This window comes from Rhodnius prolixus, unplaced genomic scaffold (genome assembly GCF_049639745.1).
Source record: "Rhodnius prolixus isolate KJV_2025 unplaced genomic scaffold, Rpr scaffold_12, whole genome shotgun sequence".
Classification (NCBI taxonomy): domain Eukaryota; kingdom Metazoa; phylum Arthropoda; class Insecta; order Hemiptera; family Reduviidae; genus Rhodnius; species Rhodnius prolixus.
Genome location: NW_027411635.1, coordinates 2,468,999 through 2,491,995, shown reverse-complemented (window position 1 = coordinate 2,491,995; position 22,997 = coordinate 2,468,999). Strand labels below are relative to the sequence as shown.

General features: G+C 32.1%; 2 protein-coding genes across 6 annotated transcripts in view; one reads left to right on the top strand and one right to left on the bottom strand.

Moving 5' to 3' along the window:
* Positions 1-491: 491 nt before the first annotated feature.
* Positions 492-16,135, bottom strand: Septin2 (septin 2). Its single transcript, XM_074143535.1, has 9 exons — positions 15,897-16,135; positions 14,858-14,975; positions 8,460-8,602; positions 7,210-7,403; positions 6,556-6,667; positions 5,724-5,916; positions 5,069-5,196; positions 4,469-4,645; positions 492-3,502 (listed from the first exon to the last, which is right to left on the bottom strand). Exons 1-9 carry the CDS (start codon positions 15,924-15,926, stop codon positions 3,326-3,328), a joined length of 1,272 nt encoding a protein of 423 aa, XP_073999636.1. The 5' UTR covers positions 15,927-16,135; the 3' UTR covers positions 492-3,325.
* Positions 16,136-18,477: 2,342 nt separating this feature from the next.
* Positions 18,478-22,997, top strand: part of rg (A kinase anchor protein rugose) — a 257,928-nt gene continuing 253,408 nt past the window's right edge. For all 5 annotated transcript variants that reach the window (XM_074143212.1, XM_074143215.1, XM_074143214.1 and 2 more), the window contains exon 1: positions 18,478-18,905. In XM_074143212.1, the coding sequence (XP_073999313.1) occupies positions 18,687-18,905 (219 nt within the window). In that variant the 5' untranslated portion in view covers positions 18,478-18,686. The remainder of the gene's footprint in view (positions 18,906-22,997) is intronic.

Here is a 22,997-nt window from a genome sequence, read left to right as displayed (position 1 = left end):
TTGTGGATTAAGGAGACATCTCTAAATAATGGAGCTTATACCAGATAATAATAATAGACCTTTGTACAGTTTTGATAGAAAAAGAACAACTTTTTTTTTTTTTGTAGGTTTAGGATCAAACAAGAAACGGTAGGCCGTTTCTCCTTTAATTGCAAGATTTATTCGGATGCTGTGAATGTTAAATGGCTCAAGTACGTTCTGGATCTTCCTCCCAGACTTGACTTTTGTTAGTAATAGTGTTTTTCATTAAGGTAGCTTTAGTCTACAGGGACTTCAAGGGTGAAGTCTTAACCCATGAAAAAAAAAATATGTGACAGACTGTTTCTGCTTCAGACTGGCTACGAACACAAAACAGGTTTAGGAGCTCATGCAGCAGCTACTACCAGAGCATCAGTTATTCTGTCTTTGATCATAATCTATCCTTTCTTTCAAAGTTAAATCTTACAGGAATTAAAAAGTCATTTGATAAAGATAGAAGCAGAATCAAAGAGTATACCATAATTACTTTATATTTATTCTACATATCTTGTTTTGAGTTTTACAATGTATTTATAATAAAATTGTACAGATAAAATGCTTAAAATGTTCCAAGAACTAAAAAATAAATAAAATTACAATTATGTATAATTTATTTTAATAATTTTTTTAATTTTTTGAAATTATAAATTTAAACTTATAAAATTAAAATCCAGAAAAGGCGGCAACTAACAAGACTAAATTTCGATGTAATGTTGGATCCGGAATTTTACATTGCTTCACTCTTCCTCCAAGTTAGTTTTGAATAACAATAGTTCTGTTTTAGGAGATCAACTGTATTGGTTTTTGTAAAACTCGTAGAAAACAAGAAAATTTATTCTTTCTGACAAGTAATTTTTTCGTAACACATACGCGCAATTCTACAAATATTATCACTCATGTAATTCTCATTAAAAAATTACGCAAGTTTTTGGATTATACATCACACTAAAATTTCACTTTAGAGAGGTAGAGATCAACGTGAGTAACACAACTGCTTACACTAATGGACGCTTGTAAATCCTTAAGGTGTGATGATGAAGTGCAAGATTTTTTGTCACATATTGTTCTCTTCTATTGGAGTCTTCTTTAAATAAAATAATGAATTCAAATAAATCAGAAACCTATTTACAATCGTCATACAGCAGCGCAAGGCATCATTTAAACCTATTCCTTTAAAAACGTGATGTGTTTTTGCTACGATGATTAAATTATCCATTATGAATGTGTTCCATATGTCAAGTTGGTTGATCTCTATGGCGAATAACTGGAACGCGCTTATGCATTTTTAACTCAGAAATGCCCAGCTAGTTTAAACCGAAAACAAGCACTCTTCCTAAAAAGATAAATAATATGAACACACACATCGAAGTACAGCAGAAAATTCAAGAACTTTACGGCATTACAGTGTAACTCCAATCAGGCACCAGCAGATTATCGTTAGCAATCAATGGCTAATTCCCATCGAGGCCGGCGATTAAACGATTTGGAGGAAGACAAGCAGCAGTTCAAGAATTCTTAGCTTCTAAACCTAAGGAATGAAATAACAAGGAGTCCACCAATCGTCGAAATAGGTAACTACTATTGAAAAATGATGTGATATATTTTGAATTCTTATTTTTTATAAAATAATAAAATTTCAGCTAACAAAAAGACATTTAATCTTACAGTTTTGAGTTTTATTTATCAAAAAATGCACATTTAGTCGAGTGTGCACAATTAAAATAAAATAATAATAACAACATTATTCATAATACTTTGGAAGAAGTTAGAACATATTTTGTTCAAGAACCCAGAAAAAACAATCAAGTGTGATGTTTTTTTAAAATTATCAGGTGAAAAAAAAATGGGACACTTTTATTTGAGATTTCGGTTGAATATTTCTCTAACTTTCTCAAGGCCTTCTTTCATCACTGACCTCCGGCAAATTATTCAACAAGTTGGAGGAAGACACAACAGCAATTATATAATTCTTTGCTTCTAAACCTAAAGAATGAAACTGCAAGGAATCCACCAAATCGTCGAAAGATAGGCAACTACTATTGCGGCAACTGGTGAGGTTTTAATAGAGAAGTGAGACAATATATTCTACTCTGAAATCGCTGAGTCATCTGATGGTAAGTAAACAGTACTGGTGCCCTAATCTATGTTTATTGTTTGTTGTGGATGATAAAAGAATAATGTCTGCTACGTTCTATAAAACATTAGGATGAGTTTAATTCGGGAACAATGTGGCCAAGCGAAATGTCGGAAGATATGCCGATATATTGCGCCATAGAACCAAAAGATTCTTCTTCATTGCACCCGAGCATCCCTATGCAACCATCTGATAACTTACATATTGTGCCACAATCATAATAATCAGGATTATTTGTTAAAAAAACGACTAGGCTTCTTCTGGCTAGAAGTGCGAACAGTTCGGGTACTAATGCACTTAAAGCCATTATCAACTTATTGCAAAAGGGCATATCATTCCACTAATCATTGTATTGTCAAACGCTTAACTGAACTGTATTATATCAGTGAACACAGTAAACGCTACTTGGTTTTGAATAAAAAATATAATACAAAGCAATACTACAGATAATCAACATTACTGGAATGGGCTGGGGCGTTACAAAACTATTTCGTGCTCACGTTTTACAGCATATGAAACGAATATGAGCGTTTCATTTATTTTCTCATTAAACGCGGTTATAATAAGAGTCAAATCCGAATAAATCGAGTGTTGCAGTTCATTGTATCAATGTATGATAAAATACGCACAACCGTTTGCAATAAGCTGATAAATGGGTTAAGGAGAGCCGTCTGTTTTTCGGCCTTTATATACTGATCTCCTCATTTCTCCAAACATGAACAGTTTGGAGGACTAGAACCAACTACCTTAAATATATTCTAAAAACTTAGCAGCGCTGACTAGGAGGATCAGAGACACAACTCAGTGCATTCAGCACATCCTCATTATTTGACACAAATTTCTTTTGAAGTTAAGTTCCATAATGCACTCAAGAAATATGAGAAGAAATTCAGATATTGAGCTCGGGAACGCAACTAGCCTCAAGAAGCTTATTGAAGCAAGGAACGAAAAGACGCTTTATACAAAGCACTAAAATGACCTCATCCCTTAAGAAACTTCTGTTGGTAGTTAAAACAGATAAAATAAATAAATGCAGGAGCTGTTCAAGTAGACTCAAATACGATTATCTCCTTTAACACACCGTCTTCACTATTTGTCTTTTCTGAATTGAGAACAAAATATACATAATAAAATTGAATTCTTATAAAAATAATTTCGATCCCATTAGATTGATTATTTCTTTTTACTTTTGCCGAGTGTCAGTGTATGATGCGATGTAGACCCTTGAGAGAATTGGGTTTTACGTCGATTAAATTCTACAATTTCATCTTCTAACTTTTTTCTTGATTCTTCTAATTTACGTTTCTCTTCAGAGTGATCATGGCGCAATTTGTCAAATTTGGCGTGTAACTGAAACATAACAAAAACAGTGATTCTCTTACCGTAATAATAACTAAATTATGAGCGACTAATTTCCTACTAAGGCTAACTTCACTGAATCGTTTTTAGTCAACATTATACAAATTTAAGCAGCTTTGACCAGGCATAAATTACATTTGCATATAAGTTAATTAATAAAAACTCTGACAGCCACAAATAGCACCACGGTCAAATTCGTAAATATGGTTTCAACTTTAAAGTTACATTTATCGTCCTCAAAACTCCATAAAATCATTGTTTTTTAAGCAACTGGTGTTGTTGAAAATATTCGTTGGATTCATCGCCACTAAAAAGACAATGGAAAGCATCAGATTGAAGAATACATTCCCATAGTCACCATAAAGTAAAGATTATTGACGCTTGACATTGGAATGACTTTGAAAAAACAAAAGTAGGGCACTTATTACACTGATATTCGACCATTAATCCGTTAAAGCCGTAATTCTTAAAACTAGAGAAGAAAAAACATTTTTATCAACGATTATGCTGTAAAAGTTTAACCATACCTTTACGAAATCGCATCTATACAAAATTTAAATTTTATGCAGTCCTAAATATATTTCCAGTAAAACACAAATTGAAAAATTTGACTTAATCGCAATACTTATTAGGAGCAGTGCGAAGTCAGTTTCGGGGCGGTTAAGACATCCAAACATAAAGTTATTATTAGAAAGAGAAAGTAAACATACTGGACTCCATATTTTAAAAATTTTCGCGTTCTGACATAGATGATAAAACCAATACTTTTCTGACGTAGCACGTAACACTGTTGTGTTCCCTGACCAGTATTTCTTTCTAATAATATTCCTGAGAAAAATTATCAAATAAAAATATATTTGGTGCACTAAGTTCACTAAGTTTTTATGAACTTCCATAAAATATAAATCATTAGAGCCCATTTTTGAAAACCCGCATATCTCCGTTTAGTAAATTTACCTCCTTTTCAGCTTCTTTTAATTCAGTTTCCTTCTCCTTAACTCGGACTACGAACATCTGTCTCATTTCGTCCTCCTTCTGCTGGATCTCCTGAAGATGGTGACTACGTTTTGCTTCGTAAGATTGTTGGAAACTAACAAACGGTTTATTTTCAGAGTCTACATCAGTGAAGCCCATCTGTAAAATTGGGTAAAACTATTTTTGAGAAACAGCATGTCCCTTAACTTCTATAAAAATTTTTATGAATTAAAAATGTATGTTGTGCTCTAAGTTAACTAAGTTTAAAGAAATCACTAGAGCCCATTTTTGAAAAACCAATTATTGAAAATAGCACAACTTCAAAAAAAAAAAAAACTTGTTTAAAAAATATGAGAAAATTTCCGAAAATACAAAAATATATTAATTAATAATACTTTGGAAGAAGTTGAAATATATTTTGTTCAAGAACCCAGAAAAAACAAGTTGCCTCCCCATAAAATTATACATTAACGAAGTATCAAGTTTGATTTCATGTATTTTTTATTATTATTATTATTCTAATTAAGCTGTTTAAATTGTTTTCGATCTCAATAGACAACTTATATTATCAATTTCACCAACCTGTTCAAGCCTTTTCTTGCGATAGAGCTCGTAGTGCTTGCAATGTGTTTTTTCGCGCATGTCCTCCATATTTGTACGTATTAACATTTCCCTCAATTTGACGAAGTCACAGTGCAATTCATTTTCAACTGTACAAAATAAAAACAACTTGGTTAATTTGAGATACATATTTAATGCGACACTTCTGATCAGAATCATTTTTTTTCTCATTTCTATTTATGAAGGAATCAGTACCGAAGAATTTAATGATGAAGGCCCGATAGAAGAGGGATCCCTCATCATTTATTGTTAGGTACACTGCTTCACACAACACTTCACATAAAATATCCAACCTACTAATTACCAATGATAATGATTTGTAGGCATTAGTTGTTAACACGCTGCACTAGAATTTACTGCTAGCCTTGGTTTAATTCGCTTTTTAATTCAATATTTAATATTCATTAAGAATTGATTTACACATAAAACCTCAATGTAAACATCAAGTCTTTATTGAACAATTTGCTTACAACAAACTTTTACTAAGACATTATTTTTCTGTTCTGAGGATTTCTGATTTCTTTGTTGTTTATTTGAGGAGTTATGGTTAGTTTTTTAAGATTTTATTTTAAAAAGAAAGTTATTAAGCTCCATATATCTATTAATAGATATTTACCTTGTACTGTACCCCATGGATATTGCCTAGATCGCATCATTTTGTTGCCTACTCTAACAAAGTCAGTGCTGCCGATTACAGCGAATGGCAAATGTGAATTCATATCGGTGTTTACCTCGGATACCTGCTCGTCATCCGTCGGAAACTGGTATATTTCTACGCCGTTACTGGATAACTCGCTAATTATTTTCGTCTAAAATAAGAAAATAATGCGTAAATAATTACTTATTTGTCAAGTGAATGGTATTATTTTATATCCCAGTTCATTTTGAACTACTTGTGCATACTTGTGCAATTGAACTCAAATATAAATAATACTTGAAAATTAACTATCCCGTAAAAAAAACAAAATTATGAAAAGATTGTCAGCATTGAAAACTTACTTCCTCACTTACCAGGATAATTTTATACTAAAAGGACTATTTAATAAGAAAAGGTTACCTACTTTGCCATTAAATACTCTAAATATACTCAAAAAATGATCAATTATTTCATAATAAATTTATTAGTTTTCCTTTTCTTTTTTTTTATTATAATATAAATAATATTTTTTCCAAAAATCTTTATGTCCAAACAGTTAAAAGTCTTTTAATCATTTAATTAAGTGGCTGAAATTTACTTGTTAAATAAAGTAACAGCTGTTTATTAAATTTTACGCTGGATATTAAATGAACTACTACTTTAATACTTGTGACAGAGTTATTGTCACATTATTATACTTTTTCAGAAAAAAAAAAATTAGTTCTTAACATCTCATATAATTTATTTATACTGCTGAGAAGTTATTTTATATTATTTAATTCACAGACCTCCTGAATCGAATTAAACATACCTTAAATTTCTGTAATTCTGATTTGGAAATGGTGTCAGCTTTTGCAATGATAGGTATAATATTGACTTTGTTGTCCAGCTTCTTCATACAAGACAGATCCAATGATTTCAAGCTGCAAACATTTTTGTGAATGTTAATGTGACAATTGGATTATAAAAATATTGTAACAACTCTTTTAAAAGATGTTTCGAACGAGATTAGAAAGTATGAATTTCGATCACTTTGTGAAGTAGCTCAAATTGGCTATAACAATTGCCGTTTGTAACTCAGATTTTTCTTTCTTCCTCTGCGCACTGATTATGCGTGTTTTTAGGCAATGAAAAAATAAAATATTTTTCGAATGGTTAACAACAAAAACTGTTTTTTTTTTAATTTCATGGAACCCAATATTTTTTTGAATGACTTGAACAATCTGTAAACATAGTAAATAATGTTTTAGTTGTCTTCTAAATTGCACATATTTTTGGTAATTTTAAACGTATGTGCATGCTCTACTATAAAGTGTATAATCGGCTAAATACTCTTTTTCCCACTACTTACACCAGAAAAGAAAAAAGCCATGTAATGTAGTAGAAAAAAAACGAGCCATCAGAGCGGAATAGCATCATGAGCTATACCCGTTAAAAGTATTTAATGCCTGCTATTAGAACTTACCCGTGACCTGTTGGACAGATGAAATAAAGACAAATGTGAATCCTCGTGTCGTGGTATGTGGCTAAGGAACGCTTGATCTTTAGCTCCTCCTGCAGGTACGCTTCAAACTGGGCGTCGATGTAATCCACGATCGCTTGGTAACTATCTTCCTTGTTTATCTGGTCTCCATATCCAACCGTGTCAACTATTGTCAACTGTACAAACCATATTGTTTTAATATACTTATATGAATTTCTCTTTCTATAATTCTTAAATATCCATCTTTGAGAGAAAGGGCAAAATCTGTTCTCGCCACTTCGCGGAGCTTTAGAACCACTAATACTAGAACCGGACCTACAAACGGTACGAGGGCATGCACATAGCCGGGATCTCACACCTCTCCATCTGGCCAAGAGATGGGCAAAAGGAGTCATTTTCAGGACACCTAGAGGAAGATGTTTGGGGGATGGAAGGGAGCATACTCGTACAGCGCTAGGGAGCAGTATATCCCAGACTGCTGCACCCCTAACTTCCCAGCACTTCTCTACCTAATCCAAAGCCTCATACAATCCTTGCCCAACAATAGATAGCAACACAGGGCTGAAAGGGACCTAACCTAGTTGACGAGTGTTTGGAAGGGCATTGATTTCCCCAGAAAGTCTTCGAAAATGTTGCGTAGATTAGGAGAATATATCTTGGAATGCTTTAAAAGAAGGTCATTCCCATTTGCCGGCTCTTCTCTCTTCCCGGAGTGTTTAGGTGATCACCAGGTATTGAGGGGGATTAGGTCCTCCTTGTTAGAAAGAAGGAGTAAGGTTTGGTGCCAGATAAAAACGGCTCTACGACCAATGTCTTACTGTAATGGAAAAAGTACACTAGTTTCTTGTTGGCAAAAACGTGCTTGATGCTATGGAACTTAGTTCGATTATACTGATCGCGTTGGGGGATGGAAGGGAGCATACTCGTACAGCGCTAGGGAGCAGTATATCCCAGACTGCTGCACCCCTAACTTCCCAGCACTTCTCTACCTAATCCAAAGCCTCATACAACCCTTGCCCAACAATAGATAGCAACACAGGGCTGAAAGGGACCTAACCTAGTTGACGAGTGTTTGGAAGGGCAGTTAGTTTATCTACTTTTTCTTATTTTTTAAATTATTTCTTTTGAAACCGGTTTAACATTTCTTCTAATCTAGTAGGAATGAAAAATGCCCAACTATTGTTTAGATATCAAACATTAGGTTGTCATGACATTCTATCGGACCACTTTACCTTAAGTCGAACGTTGCTTTCCTGCAGTTCGTAAGTGTGCGCCTTCAACTTGACAGCGGACAACGTGTGCGGACTCGGTGTGGATTCGAAACTAGTATTGAATAGTGAATCCATCAAGGTTGACTTGCCTAGGCCAGTTTCACCTAAAAAATCAATGTAATAAAAAATGTATTTATCATGCCTGACGGGAACCAACACGCATAATGAATTCATATACTTGTATTCTCGATGGCAGTAGACCAATAATAATCTGTACCGTTGATTATTATACTGGCACTATCTAACTTCTTAAACTTGGTTTCTGAACAATGGTTTCATGAATTTTATTGCAGGAGACAATAAAAACACAATAATCCATTTTACTTTAGGAAATTTCGTAACAATTTATAGGCGGCACGGTAATCGAGCGATTAGAGGCGAGGCCGTAAAGCTAAGATGTATTGTAGTACCGGGTTTGATTTTTAGTCTGGGCCATGGATTTTAACTGAGGTTTAATAAGAAAAATTTATATTAAAATACGAATTTTAGCCGCCTCCGTCCACGCCATCAATTTGGTAGCTGGACGTAAAGCTCGCCTAAAAAAAAGTATTATTTTACTTCTTTTTTTTTTAATATCATTTATGTAAACTTTAACTGTATTAAATTTTCAGTAATATTTTTAGAATGTATTAAGGTGTCACGCCACATACCCCTTTGCTGACAATTTTCATTCATAAACTATTTTCGTTCAGTTACGAAGTAGCACTCAATACTAGCCATTTATTTTAAATTGATTTTAATGATAGAAATCAATGCGCAGATTTTTAATAAAACCGTATTAAACACAAAAAAATTAATGATGCTAAAAAAAAAAAGTTAAAATACACTTTTTTGTTAAACAAAGGCCCTAACGTACATAAACGCTTTATATACATATTTATATAAAGGAATCATATTTAAATGCAAGTTTAGTAAAGCAGTAATTTAGATAACAATAGAATAGTAGACTAACTCCAACCTTCTCGTTTTTTATTTTGAGATGCGTGTGTGATGATGATTCAAAAGTGGTAAAACAAAGATATAATAAAGTTAAATAATAGGAATAATTTTGAATAGGCTTAAAATAAAATTCCTGTTTTTATTATTATTATTATTTATGAAGTGTTGCAGTTTACATTTTATTATTATTACTATTTAAAAAAATAATGTTTAAGTCTCTCCATTAAATGCTATTGCATTAAATGTCTACAAACTTCTTTCATGGGAGCACAAAAACAAAACAAAAATTATTTTTAGTTATTATTAAAATTAGTTAATTATTGAAAATTTGCCATGATCGTAACACTATTTCTTCTTTCATATTCGAACAGTAAACAGGAAGTAATAACAAAATTAAGTTAAGAGCAATGACATATAAAGTATATTTCTTTATCATTTAAAGTTCGCAAAAGGTCAACTGAAAATTTGGCTACGCACTCTGGCATTTTAATACCTGTGGTATTTGATTAAAATTTGTTTGGAAACATGTTAAGGCAATACAGTAACGTTCCCTGTCATCTTAGAAAATTTCTTATTTCTACACTTTAGAATAAATTTTCTACACAAAAAAGTTGTTTTTTACAAATTATATATATGTATCGGCATAACTCAAAATTTTTTCAATTTTCTTTGGTTTAATAAGAAAAATTTCCTCAACTGGCTTCTATAATTTTCTTTTATCATATTCAGGGTGACCAAAGTTATATGCTCCACCCACTTTTTTTTTTAACGGCGGGAAATTTCTAAAAAATAAAAAACACGTATTTAATCATTTTTAGTCTAGTTTATTTTCAGTGATAGACCCATTTTTTTAAACCCTTGGTATCTCGAGGTACAGCATCCAACTTTTGTTTTTCAAATGGAACGTTATAATTTTGGTTGCATATTTTTGTAGTATTTGATCTCCTAAAAACAACGAAATTTTTTTTTTTTGAAATCGGTTAGGTTTTTCAAAAGTTATGGTAATTTAAAATATGAAAAACAAATTTCAGTTTACTGTCAAAATTACGTTATTTTTTTTTAAAGAATCTGTTCAAACTGGGCACAACCAACGGATAGGCAAGCCAAAACTCTGGACTCCCACGCTTTACTTGTAGCAGCACTTATGGTAGCGAAGTCAAGATCTAGGCAGGCTAGAGAAATTCGACGTTTCAGATCATCGACTGAAGCCACGGGATTAAGGATACTTTACACTTTATTTTTTTAGGTATCCCCACAAAATATAGTCCATTTGGGTCAAGTCCGGAGATCGAGGTGGCCATTGGATGGGACAATGAGTCCTTACGCACTTTTAATGGAAATTTCTGCCCAGCTAACCTCGAGCCACTCTCGACGGGCAACCAAATTGTTGAAAATACATATCTATCCGACGTTGTAGATGAACATCTTTAAGAGGAACTGGCAAAATGTCTCTGAAAAAAAAGTTGGATACCTTTCACCAGTTAAGTTCTCTCTGTAGAAGTATGGGCCGATTAGTTGATTTCCTAAAACTCCACACCAAACGTTTGTAGAAAAAACAACCTTAACCTCGAATAACTTTTGCTTGTCTAGATCTTGACTTCGCCATGATAAATGCTGCTACAAGCAAAGCGTGGGAGTCCAGAGTTTTGGCTTGCCTATCCATTGATTGTGCCCAGTTTGAATAGATTCTTTAAAAAAAATAACGTAATTTTGACAGTAAACTGAAATTTGTTTTTCATATTTTAAATACCCATAACTTTTGAAAAACCTAACCGATTTCAAAAACAAATTTTTCGTTGTTTTTAGGAGATCAAATACTACAAAAATATGCAACAAAAAATATAACGTTCCATTTGAAAAACAAAAGTTGGATGCTGTATCTCGAGATACAGGGGTTTAAAAAAATGGGTCAATCACTGAAAATAAACTAGACTAAAAATGATTAAATACGTGTTTTTTATTTTTTCGAAATTTCCCGCCGTTAAAAAAAAAGTGGGTGGAGCATATAACTTTGGTCACCCTGTATATGTATGTGAGGGCAATGGTGAATGCTTCAAAGATGAGCTTACCCAATAAATATACATATATATACAAAAATTGCTTTTATTAGCCGTTTGTAACTTCTAAAATTTTAGATATAAATGCAGATTTGTCAAACAAATAAATAACGTGCTCTACGAATAAAAAAAAAACAAACCCTGAATGTTCAAATAATACCAAAAGCTTCCGCTTTTCAGTCTTCTAATCAGTTCTTCACTCCAGTAGTGATTATGGCTAAAGAAATTCCAAAGACTTTCTTTTTGGCTAACTCCGGAAGACCTCGGAATGAGGAGGCACACATAATGTTTAATACGCTTTTATGTTGATAAACTTAATAAAATGCTTTGTTGTCTGTTTCCAATCAGAAAATTTGTTTATCACTACCAAAAAAGCGTATCTGTACTATTATTTCACTATTGTTTGTAATATTTTACTTTTATTTGACTATTGTTTGTAATATTTTACTTTTACTTCACTATTGTTTGTAATATTTTACTTTTGTTTCACTATTGTTTGTAATATTTTACTTTTATTTCACTATTGTTTGTAATATTTTACTTTTACTTCACTATTGTTTGTAATATTTTACTTTTATTTCACTATTGTTTGTAATATTTTACTTTTACTTCACTATTGTTTGTAATATTTTACTTTTATTTCACTATTGTTTGTAATATTTTACTTTTATTTTTTGTTACAATCAGGTGAAAATGAAAATTAGGCTAATAATTGAATTATTGTACCACCTAATGTTGCACTTCGATTTCATAATGATGATAATAATAATAATTTTTGTATTCTTTGTTGGTGTTTTATTTTTTTAAAGTTATTTTTTGAATGTTTAAGTGTTTAATAGCGTTTCATTAAAAACGTGGCATTAACAGTTGGACACCTCCTATTACAATCAATCAAGTTAACTACTCTTCACTGAACAAAAATAATTTATAGATAAAAATGGCTAGCACAAGGGGTCTCTGTGATATCTATTTAAAAAAAAAAAAAAAAAAAATATGAATAAAAACTTAATTCAGTAAAATTACTTAAATGATAATAATTGTTATACTATTTCTAAAAGTACAATGAATTCTTATTGTTTTAATATCTTTTGTAAGGTTTCATGAAAACGTAGTTCAAAGCAAAGTTTAAAGTACTTTTAGAAAGCCCCAATATATGTAGTAAAATATTCCGAAAAGGTGGGAAAAATTAAAAACAAATTTGAATAAAACATTAGCTTTTTCAAACGTTTCTAACCGGCTGAATTATAAATTAAATTTTGGGTATTAGCTGATTTATGTACCTTTTGACGGTTTATTCAATCCTTTTATTTAATTTTGTAAACTGTAAGTTTTAGTTAAGGAGTTTTATTGTAACTTTTGGATAGATTTTTCTTTTTGTTTCTTGATTGGAATAAATTTATATATCTAGTGATAAATTAATGTTGGGAATAATAAGACGGATTTACTCTGGGTATAGAGGGTTAAAATGTTTTCATGAATGCCTTGTGGTTCTCTACATCCACGCAAATATATTTGACACCAATGTCATGGATTTCCTACAATCATAAATCCAATTTTTTTTTTTAATAATAATTTTTAATATAAGTAATGGATAAATATTTTTTTAATTTCCGTAATAACTAATCAATAAAGCAATAAATCAGTTTTCCATTCTTGAGAATGCTCAAAGAAATCGAAAACAATTTTTTGGGAAAAAACGTTTTTTGGAAGGTGTTTATAAGTAAACAGAACTACTTTGGCCTGAAAAAAATATTAAAATTATGGAGGATTACCATGGATTGTGAGAAAATTTCATAAAAATGTTTTGGGGGTTACGAAGTTACCCAGAAAGATTCAGATTATAAAACAATTTATGGAAGAGTGGTTGGTACCACCAACTTGGTAGAACGAAAATGTAGAGAGGTTGGTTGAAGGTTTAATGGGATAAAAAACTGTAAAAATGTATGAAGGCGTACTCGGGTGATCGTTTACTCAAGTACACAAATACTTCCCTTGCCACTACCTTTAATTATGTACCTAATTTGTTAAAAAAATAATATTGTACAAAAAATTCAACTTGCGAGTACTTTAATTTTTCTCAACAGGAGTAAAAGAAATTTTGATTACAGTACTACTAATTAAAAGAGGCAAGATACAAGAAACTCTGCGAATTCGATGTCCCTCTTACGAGCGATAAAAAAATTTTTAAGTGCGATTATAGTACTTTCCTTTAAGAGCGATAAATAAATAACGGTGTTATTAAAGTACCTCCTCTTAATGGATATAAGAGAAATTAAGCTGCGACTACAATACTTCCCTTTATAGTATTGAAAAAGAAATTAAACTGTGAGTAACCCCTTGAGAGAGGTAAGAAAAATTAAACTGCGATTATTATATTACTTTCTTAAAACAAGTAGGTTTTACGTTTGATAATCTGTCTACTATAACTTATTTATACATGAAAATAAATTCAGCGAAAGGAAGATCAGATCTGCTTCAGAGAATATGTACGATAAAAATCGTTATAGAACAAGGAATAAAAGAAAGTTATCGTCCGCCAATGTGGTCTACATATACATATACATGGAAATAAATTTAGCGAAAGGAAGATCATATCTGCTTCAGAGAATATGTACGATGAAAATCGTTATAGAACAAGGGATAAAAGAAAGTTATCGTCCGCCAATGTGATCTCCATATAAAGAACAGTTCTGCAAACCGAAACATTACGCGAGACATTCCTTGTGTTATTTGGAGGATAATTATGTTACACAAGCGGCCGGTAGCACTACAAACTGCCCAAGAATGACCAAAACGGTTCATACTGTTATTGTCTGCCAAGAGCTTTCATTTCCAGGTTACCGAACGGACCAACTGGAAGCTTCTAATGCTTCTGGAATGTTGCAAAAGAAAAAGTGGTCCCTCTGCAATTTATACAAGAACTATGTGAATGAAGCAGACGATAACCTTGCCTGTGAGGAGTTTTAAAGGGTTTTTCCGAGTGGACATGCATATTGGAGAGCTAATCTCTTATAAAACGTAGCTCGCATAGGCTTGCGTTAATACTTCAGTCCTACACACAAGGGGAATAAAGGGCAGTTTATGCTCCAGACTTGTCCCTAGATATCTGACAGTACTGAAACATACCACTCACTGTTGGTGGAAATTCATATTAGACCAAGAGCTAAATCGTTAAAAGGTCATCGTGATGATCTCCCTTAAATTAGGAAGGCTTTATGTACACGTAGAACTCATCTAAAATCTTGCCTGGGACATTTGAAGAAATGAAAGATTCATTTTCCACTCACGACTTCAAATTCTGTTTAAAATTCCTAGAATCCCTGAATAAATTTAAATGCAATTATAAGTAACCATCATACATACCGATACACAGAATGTTGAATATGAACCCATTCTGGATAGATTTATTCACCAGCTGGTCAGGTAGACTGTCAAATCCAACATGACCGGACAGCTTAAGGGTCCTTAAAGAGTTTTCATTCTGTGAACAGCAAAAGAACGTGAAAATCTTCTTATGAAGAACACAAGCTGATGAAAGCGTGATCTTCCAATTTCTATCAGAAAACCCTAAAATGTTTAGTGTAGCGCAAGCATGTCAGCTCAAACCAGCTGAAGTTAGTGTAGATTGGGAGTTACCAAACACCCACTGCTCTAGACTAAATGGTCGCAATGGATCTGACTTAGAGCCATTCCCATTTATAATTTACAATGTTCAGTAAATTGTACTTGTCATGAGTGTGAATTAAGGCTTTCGCAGCCTATAAAAAATAATTAAATCAAGCAAATGTTCTTCAAATTGATTGGAGTATATTATCTTGTGGGAATAAGAGAGCACACTATTCTGGATCACAGAATATTATCACGTGTTTGAACGCACGGTCCGAAGCAGCCCTTAAATGAATGTTCAATTATGCTCAGACAATGTTGCCCATGTTGAGATTATTGGTTAGAGTTCTCACCACACTGCTTTGACTTTTTACTAGTTTTTATTGCAGCTTAGGTAATGTTCACACAGGCTGGTTAAATTGGGCTCAGTTCTTATTAAGGATGCCCAACCCTACTTACTGTGCTACACATTACTCTTTTAGAACAATCAAAACAACAAAATTAGTCATCTACATTATGACTCACGCTAACTAAAAAAAATAAATTCATACCAATACATTGTGTAAAAAACTTTTTAAAACATAACAAGGTAAACGCCGAAGATTAATGTTATAACGTGACAGTTTGGCCGGGTCACTAACTTTGGCGGGTTCCTTTTTTTTTTTAGAAAACTAAACCTTTCATAACCAAAATAAATTTAAATAATAAACAACCTTAAGAGATATATAATTTCTTCAATCACCACAAATAATTTTGGCACTTTAAAAAAGTATTACCGTAAGATAAACAAACTTACCTTTGGTTTAGCTTCAACTTCCACAGCCATAATTTAACAAGTATATTCTTTTATTACTTGTTTATTTCACCAATGTTAATAAACAAAAACAGTTATTTTAAATCAACCTACATTAGTTAAGTAATCTTTGTAAAAAAAAAATAAAAAAGATAAAATTAATCTAGTTTAACCTAATATTTAACTATCGTTCACCTTTAATACCAAGCACAAACTAACGATACAGATACGGACTAGGGACTAACCGTAATTAGAGGTACAGGCAGGCACCTTGCAGATTCAGCACCAACAAGTGTTAAATTAAATAATTGAATAACTAAAAATTCACTATTTTAAAAATATATATTGTTTTATAATAAGGAAAAAGTAATTTTGACAGAAATATATAACTAAAAACTTGTTTGAATTTATTTTTTATGAAATCAGTGGCGGCACCAACAGAAATTTTTAAAGTTTGTCAAAAAAAGTAATTTCTCGTTGAAATTGCATGATTTCCTTTTTCTTATGAAATAATTTGGTACTAAATTGCAGAAAAATGTTCATCGTGCAAATATAGAGCTGATAGATTCCGTCTCAGTATCATTCCTTTGTTTTAGAAGCAAAGAATTCTGTTGTAGCTAGCGTGATTTTAGATGCTTAATAGTATTTTAGATGTAAATTAGTATACCTAGTATTAAGTATAATTAAAACTAGCAACCGCTCTCAAGAAAACTGCAAAATAATGCTGAAAAATTGACTTAGTAAATTGGCACTTTACTACTCAGATATTCCCTAACCACCACGTTTAATCAGGTAATTGGTTAGTTAAAAGTGGTATAAAAAAAACGTGAATTTATTATTTTTTTCTTAAGAGCGGTAAACAAAATTAAACTGTAATTACAATACTTCGGCGAATAGTTTTAACCCAACAAGAATAGGGAGGTAAATTGTACTGCGGTTCCCCTAAGGGAAGAAAGAGATTGAACCACGAACAGTCCCTCTTAAGAGGGGGGAAAAAAATTAAACTGCCTTTACAGTACTTCGGCCTCTGAAGGAAAGGAGAAATTAAACTGTGATAACAGCACTTCCCCTTAAGAGAAGTAAGAGAATATCTTTGATTTAATCCGTCGTAGCACGCATGTTTATTGTGTCTCTGACCGGTTTCGGACTTGCATCCAACATCAGAGGTAATTAATCAGTTTGGTGTACGGATTTCGACTTCACTTGCGTTACCGTCTCACACGACACTTGCTAACCACTATAATGTTTAGGCACTACGTTGTTCCCAACAAAGGTAACATCAATTTCTGAAAATGCTTATTTTGAGTTTTTCTCGAAAATTTCTTCCAAAGAGGAGGATATGCCCATTATTCGAAAAAAAAAATTAAAAATTTTATCTTTGGTAGAAATACAGAAAAAAAATGGTCAAAGATGTTCTCAACTTTATGCTTTTTCGTGCAGTTTTCGACGATCAACTCATTCAACTATCTTGCCAGAAGTTTTAATTATTAATATGAATAATGTTTAAACATCATATTATCATAGGAAAAGAATTATTTCATCCAGTTAAACAGGTACGTTAGCAACCATCTGCATAAAAATGGAAAGGTAGCTAACAGTTGGATAGAAGACAAACGGCGTCTACAGTTTACAAAAGTGGGAAATTTGAGTAAAAAGTCAATGTTTACAGTGTGGAAGTAATAATTAACTTTGCTTTAGCTGCGTGACATTCCTTTCGTCTCGACTTTCCATTAATCCCATGCTTTAATTAATTTATTGCTTCCAACTAGTTGGAACGTAGTGGCCAGTATACTTTTCCTAATGCCGCAGATTAAACGTTATTTTTCTTTTATGAAAGGAAAATTTCCTCGCTCATTGAAATCTAGTGCCCTCGCTTCTGAACAGAAATTCTTCTCACCCTTCGAAATGCCCGCTTTTTGCGGAAATGTCTGAATTACTGGTAGAATGCTGGCCCAAGATGAAAAAAAAAGAAGTAAAATATCGGCCTTTTGTCAACCATACCTAAGTAATAACCAAGATTTGTTTATGGATGGATGAATAGATTATCTGATAAACCAAATTCTAGTATGATTAAAAAATCCAAGAATTGTGTCAGAATTCAAAGAAAGGGATGTAATCTTAAATTAAAAAATATGTGTTGTATTTCTTATTAGTGGGCGTAACTGTCGCCCCACCAGTTGAATATTTTTACAAAGCATAAAGTGAGTTTTTGAATACTATTATTTCAAAATTACTGGAATATTTGATTCAATCATATGTTTCATTTTTATAAGAGTATTTGAAATAAAATTTTGAATATCTAGTTTAAAGCTTTTCTAAAGTTTTTTTATTAGAAACATAATAATAACCAAAAAAGAAAAAAAAATGCAAAAGTATATTTTGAATGATAATAAAATCGTTGGCCATCCTGTACAAGTTGTTCATATTTTAGTGACCGTATCGTGTTATGGCTGTGTCAGAGTTTATATAAGTATTATTAAATTATCATTTAAATTTTGTGCAGATGTGTGGTAAACAGACGATTTCAGTTTTATCATGTTCAAGCAGAAAACTTTCAAAGATTTATTTTATTTTTTTAATATTTTTTTAAAGATGAAGTAAAGTAAAAAGTAAGATATCATTTTAAGCAAAGGATAACCCCAACATTCCATTTATTGATTTAGAAGTTTTATTTTTTCTTTTAGTTTTTTAACTATTAAAATTATGGTGTATTTGTGAGTTTTTGTTTAGTTAAATCTGTTTTAATATTTTAAAAAAATTTAGTAATAATCAAAAAAACTAGAATCCCCAAAAATGGTAGAACCTCTTTCAACAACTATGGCAAACAATAGTGGTCTGAAATCACCGACAGCCGGTAAAAAACAATTAGTCAGTGGTATTGGTGAGATAAAAAAACCAGAAGAAGTTGTTAGAATGTCTATGAAAGATAGTTTAAAGTTTGCCGTATTAATTGGATTAGTTGAAGTTGGACAAGTATCACATCGTGAAGTTGTGGACACAGTATTACATTTGGTAAGTTGATATTCTTTTTGCCTGTTTCGTATTACGTGATTCATTCATTTGATTTTAATTGTTTTAAGAAAATTTGATGTTTATTGATAAAAGATAAGGGTCCCATTGTGATGCTGTGAGATTCAGACTTACAAGCCGGTGTTTTTTTTTTAAAACGCCCGGCATTTGAGAACACTGACGTTATGAATCCTATTTAGTGTCAAGTGTTCTAGCACTCCAAAGTTCGTGAAATGTTTCTAGCTAACTTTACTTCCGACTATTTGCAAAAAAACATGAATCTGTTTTACCTATAGAGGTGGCACCACTAAGTGAAAAATGCCTAATTAACCCAATACTGATTTACATATGTCAGAATCTCCATGAAATTTGCGGAATTAAATATTTTTGGAGGGGCACTGTGATCAAATTGACAGTTGTATAGTGTGAACAGAATTTAGTATTTCAGTCAAGTTGATAGTTCTTTCTTTTTTGCTATACCCTAAGTTACCAAAAGATCTTCATTTACTTAGGCAGTAAAAGTTGCCTTTAGTAGGTAGGGCAATCGTTGAAGCAATAAGCACCAGTCTTACTTTCAAGCCGGTATCGGTTTAATTACTTTTGCATAAGTGCATTTGATGCAACAGCTTAGAATCCTAGACCAGCTAAGAGAACTGTAGGGGACTATTTCCTAGAGGCAGTGTCTCTTGACTTAATTATATATATTATTTATTCCCTGTTCAGGAATCACAACTTACTTACATTCTGTTCTGTAGGGGGGAAATGAATAGACAATTTCTTGGTGTCCCTGCGAGTATTCTAAAACTAACTACAGCTAACATTGGCACGTCTAAACTCATACAATACAAACTGGGCCAAAAGAAATAATTGATTTGGGTTGAGTGTACCCGTTGACAAAACGTAGTTCTTCATCTCTATCTAAACATTGTAGACTTGCCTCTATTTCAAACATTATGTGACAATCTCAATTGAAAAGGTAGGTTATGGCTTGCTGCTTTCATTGGAAGGAAGGTTTGTCAAGTTTTTTGTGAAGATGTGGCTACAGAATTTCGTTAATTGTCCCATGTTTTTTATTCTTCTTATTTTCAGAATCTCTTCTTGAGTTTTGTGATAAACCCAACATGCATCCCTCAGTCTAATTCACATCCTTCTTGGTTCACTTCTTGCAAAGTAATCCACCATGACATGGACCATGAGGGTTTACTGGAGAGGCGCCTTTTATATCCATAACCATATTCTTCGTTAGTGTACTTTCTACAGAGTGATCCTCCACGAAGTATCCATAAAGAGGATATTTCCGTTCACTAAAAAGGCACTTCTCCTCCTCATATTTTGAATCAAACTTAAAAACATCTCAGTATTCCCAGCTTACATTACTTTTAGACAGACTACTTAGAGTAGTCATATTGGCTGATACTGAATTCCTAATTTTAATGAATATGTGAAGTGTTCATTAAGTTAAAGGGTTCACTGATATCAAAATCGTTTTTCAATCGAATTAAACCTCTTTTTTGCTTACAGCCTCTTTTAATTTTATCTATTTCAACCACTTTTCTCTCGCTTTAATCATTTTTGAACAATCTGATCCATTTTACTTATTACTAATTAATTAATTTATTTATTTTATCATCATATACTCTCACTTAATCGTTTTTTTTTTTGAAAAGTTACTTTAATATTTTCTAGTCCAATTAATTTTGGACAATTCGTTGCAAAATGATATTTCTGAGTAAGTAAAGAGTTTTCTCAGATTTTTTAACTTGTTTCTGAACTATGGTTAAATGTGATCAACATTTTTTTGAGAGAAAAGTGGTTGAAATTAAATTTAAAACGAAAAGTAAGAAATCTATTTAAGTTTAAGGTGCCTTTTTTACCAAACATTTGTACATACGATTATAAAAAATGTTTCTAGGTTTTATATCTTGGCATTGTGAATTACATATGTCATGTGGCAATTTAAGTTTTAAGTCGTCGTCGATTGGTTGATTGTGCCAGACATAGTATAGTCCACCTGCTTAGCCACTAATTCATATTTTAAAAAAATGAGGGATTAAGTGGTTCACTAGATGATTGATTTTTTGAAATGAGGGAAGGGATTAGCTATGAGGTTAGCATACTGGACTCCCACGCCGGAGGTCCCGGGTTCAAATCCAGCAGCTGACCCTTAGATTTTCTCTTCCTAGGAGCTTCTTACAGCTCACTGTCCGGTGATGGACTGTGTTGTCTGTAACGAGAGAACACTGTCCGGAGACCGACAGTGCACTGATAAAAGCTCCGGGCACTAATAACCTCGGATGTTGACGCGCCTTAAATGATTAAAAAAAATATTTTGAGAGGGAAACTGACTTGTTAAGGTTAAAATGATAAGATGAGCCTATGCATATGAGCATAGGGGACTGGGAGTTGCTCACTTCTGGGCCAAACTATTTATGGGAGGAAGATAGATTTGAGCCAGTAAAGCAAAACTTCATCCAGGACGCCTTCTACACCTTAGAAGACGCCTTCTAAACAGCTGTAGAAGTAGATCCTTGTATCAGCATTATTGCTTTCAGGTAAATTATGCTATATTCCTAACCATAAAACGGCACATGCGTGCAGCTAAATTTTTTTATCATCTTAGGGCCCAAACATGTCACACCCAACTTGAAGTTTGGAAAACATTAACCTTCCGAGTGATTGTCGATTCATCAAACGAATATGAAAAAAAAACTCCGGGCGCTAATTTAACTCATCAACCTCAGCTGGTAATGCGCAAAAAAAAAAAATAATAATTTTTTGAGAAAAATTGTTTCTTACTGTGAAAAATTAGATAATAAATGGTTTCAGTAAAGAATTAATTTGAATATACGAGTGATTATAAAATTGTTCAAAATTAAGTAATAAGTAGGTGTAAATGTTTAATGTGTGAGAAAGGTGTTTTTAACTGTTAGGTAATAAAACTGGAAAGGGGAACTTTATTCTCATGAAAAATCTACTAACCAATGATGAACACCTATATCAAATCAATGATTCTCTGTTCTGTTTACATTTTATGCGAATGATTAGATTGATTTGAATATACGAGTGATTATAAAATTGTTCAAAATTAAGTAATAAGTAGGTGTAAATAAATAGGTGTTTAATGAGTGAGAAAGGTGTTTTTAACTGTTAGGTAATAAAGCTGGAAAGGGGAACTTTATTCTCATGAAAAATCTACTAACCAATGATGAACACCTATATCAAATCAATGATTCTCTGTTCTGTTTACATTTTATGCGAATGATTAGATTGATTTGAATATACGAGTGATTATAAAATTGTTCAAAATTAAGTAATAAGTAGGTGTAAATGTTTAATGTGTGAGAAAGGTGTTTTTAACTGTTAGGTAATAAAGCTGGAGAGGGGAACTTTATTCTCATGAAAAATCTACTAACCAATGATGAACACCTATATCAAATCAATGATTCTCTGTTCTGTATAAATTTATGCGAATGATTAGATTGATTTGAATATACGAGTGATTATAAAATTGTTCAAGATTAACTAATAAGTAGGTGTAAATGTTTAATGTGTGAGAAAGGTGTTTTTAACTGTTAGGTAATAAAGCTGGAAAGGGGAACTTTATTCTCATGAAAAATCTACTAACCAATGATGAACACCTAGTATATCAAATCAATGATTCTCTGTTCTGTATAAATTTATGCGAATGATTAGATTGATTTGAATATACGAGTGATTATAAAATTGTTCAAAATTAACTAATAAGTAGGTGTAAATGTTTAATGTGTGAGAAAGGTGTTTTTAACTGTTAGGTAATAAAGCTGGAAAGGGGAACTTTATTCTCATGAAAAATCTACTAACCAATGATGAACACCTAGTATATCAAATCAATGATTCTCTGTTCTGTATAAATTTATGCGAATGATTAGATTGATTTGAATGTACGAGTGATTATAAAATTGTTCAAAATTAACTAATAAGTAGGTGTAAATGTTTAATGTGTGAGAAAGGTGTTTTTAACTTTAGTTAGGTAATAAGCTGGAGAGGGGAAATTTATTCTCATGAAAATCTACTAACCAATGATGAACACCTGTATCAAATCAATTGTTCTCTGTT

Excerpts from the sequence above, each read along its gene's own strand:
- Septin2 (XM_074143535.1), bottom strand. The coding sequence starts at position 15,926 with ATGGCTGTGGAAGTTGAAGCTAAACCAAAG. Across the intron at positions 4,646-5,068 it reads GCAAGAAAAGGCTTGAACAG|ATGGGCTTCACTGATGTAGA; the intron begins GTTGGTGAAATT and ends CCAATTTTACAG. Across the intron at positions 3,503-4,468 it reads TAAAAGAAGCTGAAAAGGAG|TTACACGCCAAATTTGACAA; the intron begins GTAAATTTACTA and ends GTTATGTTTCAG.